This window comes from Polistes canadensis, unplaced genomic scaffold (assembly GCF_001313835.1).
Source record: "Polistes canadensis isolate GaletaPanama2010 unplaced genomic scaffold, ASM131383v1 scaffold_558, whole genome shotgun sequence".
Taxonomy (NCBI): Eukaryota; Metazoa; Arthropoda; class Insecta; order Hymenoptera; family Vespidae; genus Polistes; species Polistes canadensis.
This window is the reverse complement of record NW_014570105.1, coordinates 6,330-8,841: the sequence shown is the minus strand read 5'-3', so window position 1 is coordinate 8,841 and position 2,512 is coordinate 6,330. Positions and strand designations below refer to the sequence as shown.

The following is a 2,512-nucleotide window of genomic DNA, read 5'->3' as shown; positions in this document are numbered from 1 at the left end:
TACATATGATTGGCGTAATAAATGTAGTGGGAGAACGCGAGCTAGAATAAAGAAAGAGCCCTTGCAAGCATCTTAGCGCTACCGTKGTTACCACTAAAAACAACGATATTGCCTTGTCGCACGCGTCTCACGCCTTGGCAGGGCCGTACACGCCTAGGTGCTTCGCCCTACTCACTCGTTGCGTGGAATACGCAACACCTTCTATATTTAAACATATATAGAGATTTTATATTTTATTAAGACTTTATTTTTCAAACAAATTCTTCGAGTATAAGTTGATGGTTATTATTTGTAGATGTTGTCCAGACATAAAGACGGTTTATTTGCTGATAAGAGCAAAGAAACAGCAAGATCCGTATACTCGATTCAAAGATTATTTCAATGATGTTGTGAGTAAGATTACGAAGTTTCTACTAATTATTGTACCAATGAAACAAATCATCGATATAACGGTGTAAATTTAAATTTTCAGATTTTTGACAGATTAAAGAGAGAGCAGAAAGATGTCGAAAAAAAGATTATTCTGATAGAAGGAGACATGAGTCAACTGAATTTAGGATTATCAGAAAAAGACCGCATACGCATTCAAGATACTAATTTGATTTTTCACAGTGCAGCATCCGTACGATTCTTGGATAATATTCGTTTTATAGTAAACACAAATATTAGAGGAACAAGGGATTTGCTTTTGCTTGCCCAGGGGATGAAAAGTTTAGAGGTGTTTAATCGTATTATATATTATAAACGATCTATATATAATCACGTATATTAAAGCATTATTTCCAAAGAAATCTATTTATTTAGACATCGGATTTAATAAAAAAATATTTTGTCTTAATTTTATAATAAATTTCTTCTTCAGGCCTTTGTTTACATATCAACGGCATATTCACATTGCATATATAAAAGAATTGAAGAAAAATTCTACAAGCCGCCTATAAAGACGGAAGACATAATTAAATTGGTAGAGATTTTAAGCGAAGACAAATTGGATTTAATTACCCCAAAGTAATAAAAAAAAAGAATATTGCATTTTTCTTAAAGCTAACAAAAATAGTTTAGAATATTCGCTTATCTTACAGGCTACTTGGTAATTGGCCTAATACTTACGCATATTCGAAGGCAATCTGTGAAGATACTGTACGGCAATATTCCAATGGAATTCCATCTTGCATCCTTAGGCCGTCTATTGTTGCTTCAACAGAAAAGGAACCAGTTGCCGGTTGGATCAATAATATTTATGGAGTAACAGGATTTGCTTATGGTTCAGCGATGGGTGTTTTACGCACGATGCAATGCAATAAAAGGCTTATTTGCGACATAATTCCTGCTGACTATGTTGTTAACAACATTATTGCTGCTGCATGGGACGTTGCACAAAAACGGTCACTTTTTTTCATTTTTAAATAATCTCTAAAATGAATTGCTAGTTTTTTTTCTAAAAGTAACATTTACAGCAAATAAAAGTGATCTTTTATTGTAGGTCTATACTAAAGAGTATTAGTTCCTCAAATGAAAAAACCAATGATATACCAACGGAAAAAGATATTCCAATTTATAATGTTGTTTCCTCTGTTCAACAACCAATTAGTTGGGCTAATTTAGCAAAAACTGTGAGAAAAGTTGGTATTAAATATCCGTCGAAAAGCATATTATTTTACCACTCGTTACAGATGGTTTCAAACTATTATGTCAATTTTCTTTTCACAATTTTTTTGCACTGGATACCAGCTACTATAGTGGACTCGTTAGCTTATCTCAGCGGAAGAAAGCCAATGTAATATCTGACGATGTTTAAATTTACAAGCGATTTAATAATCATCGGTAGAGATCAACATTATCAAATAATTGTATATTTTTCAGATTGATTAACATTTTTAGAAAAATGGAAAAGATGAAACATGTAACGTGTTATTTTACACTTAATGAATGGGAATTCAGGAACGATAACGTTTTAAAATTATGGGACAAATTATCAGACGTCGATAAACATAAATTTTTCTTTAATGTTGCTGATATTGATTGGCAGTGTTTTTATGATACTTACATGAAAGGAATTCGAGTTTATTTTGTGAAAGACCCGATGGAGACGTTAGAAGATTCAAAAACTTATTATAAAAAGTAAATGTCTTGTAATATTCTTTTTATACAAATTATTTTTTTCTCCTTTTTACTTACTCAATTTTTGTATTATTTTTTATTTACAGGTTGAAAATAGCTCATTATACTGTGAAATGGTTGTTTTATGCATTAATCCTTTGGATCTTCTACTCCTTATTAAAATCACTTTTTTGTTCTGTATTTTTTCGCTGACAATCTGTGCCAAAAAACAAAAAAGTGATCTTTTCCTATTTTTTTTAAATTTTCTTTTAATTTTTTTTTAATATTTATTTTATTTATTTTATTAGGAAAAAAATTTTGTAACGCAATTTTTTGTGAATATTTGAAATCGTTTTCTCTATGGTTTTTACAAACACACACAAGCCAGATTTTGGATACTTTGATTTAAAAG

General features: G+C 30.7%; 1 protein-coding gene across 1 annotated transcript in view; it reads left to right on the top strand.

Annotated features, from left to right (window-relative positions):
* Nucleotides 1-2,237, top strand: part of LOC106792693 (putative fatty acyl-CoA reductase CG5065) — a gene marked incomplete at its 3' end in the record, with an annotated part of 5,001 nt that extends 2,764 nt beyond the window's left edge. The window contains exons 2-8 of the mRNA XM_014759193.1: nucleotides 296-389; nucleotides 473-718; nucleotides 863-1,008; nucleotides 1,083-1,385; nucleotides 1,484-1,777; nucleotides 1,864-2,121; nucleotides 2,208-2,237. Of these exons, the coding sequence (XP_014614679.1) occupies nucleotides 296-389; nucleotides 473-718; nucleotides 863-1,008; nucleotides 1,083-1,385; nucleotides 1,484-1,777; nucleotides 1,864-2,121; nucleotides 2,208-2,237 (1,371 nt within the window). The remainder of the gene's footprint in view (nucleotides 1-295; nucleotides 390-472; nucleotides 719-862; nucleotides 1,009-1,082; nucleotides 1,386-1,483; nucleotides 1,778-1,863; nucleotides 2,122-2,207) is intronic.
* Nucleotides 2,238-2,512: the final 275 nt, after the last annotated feature.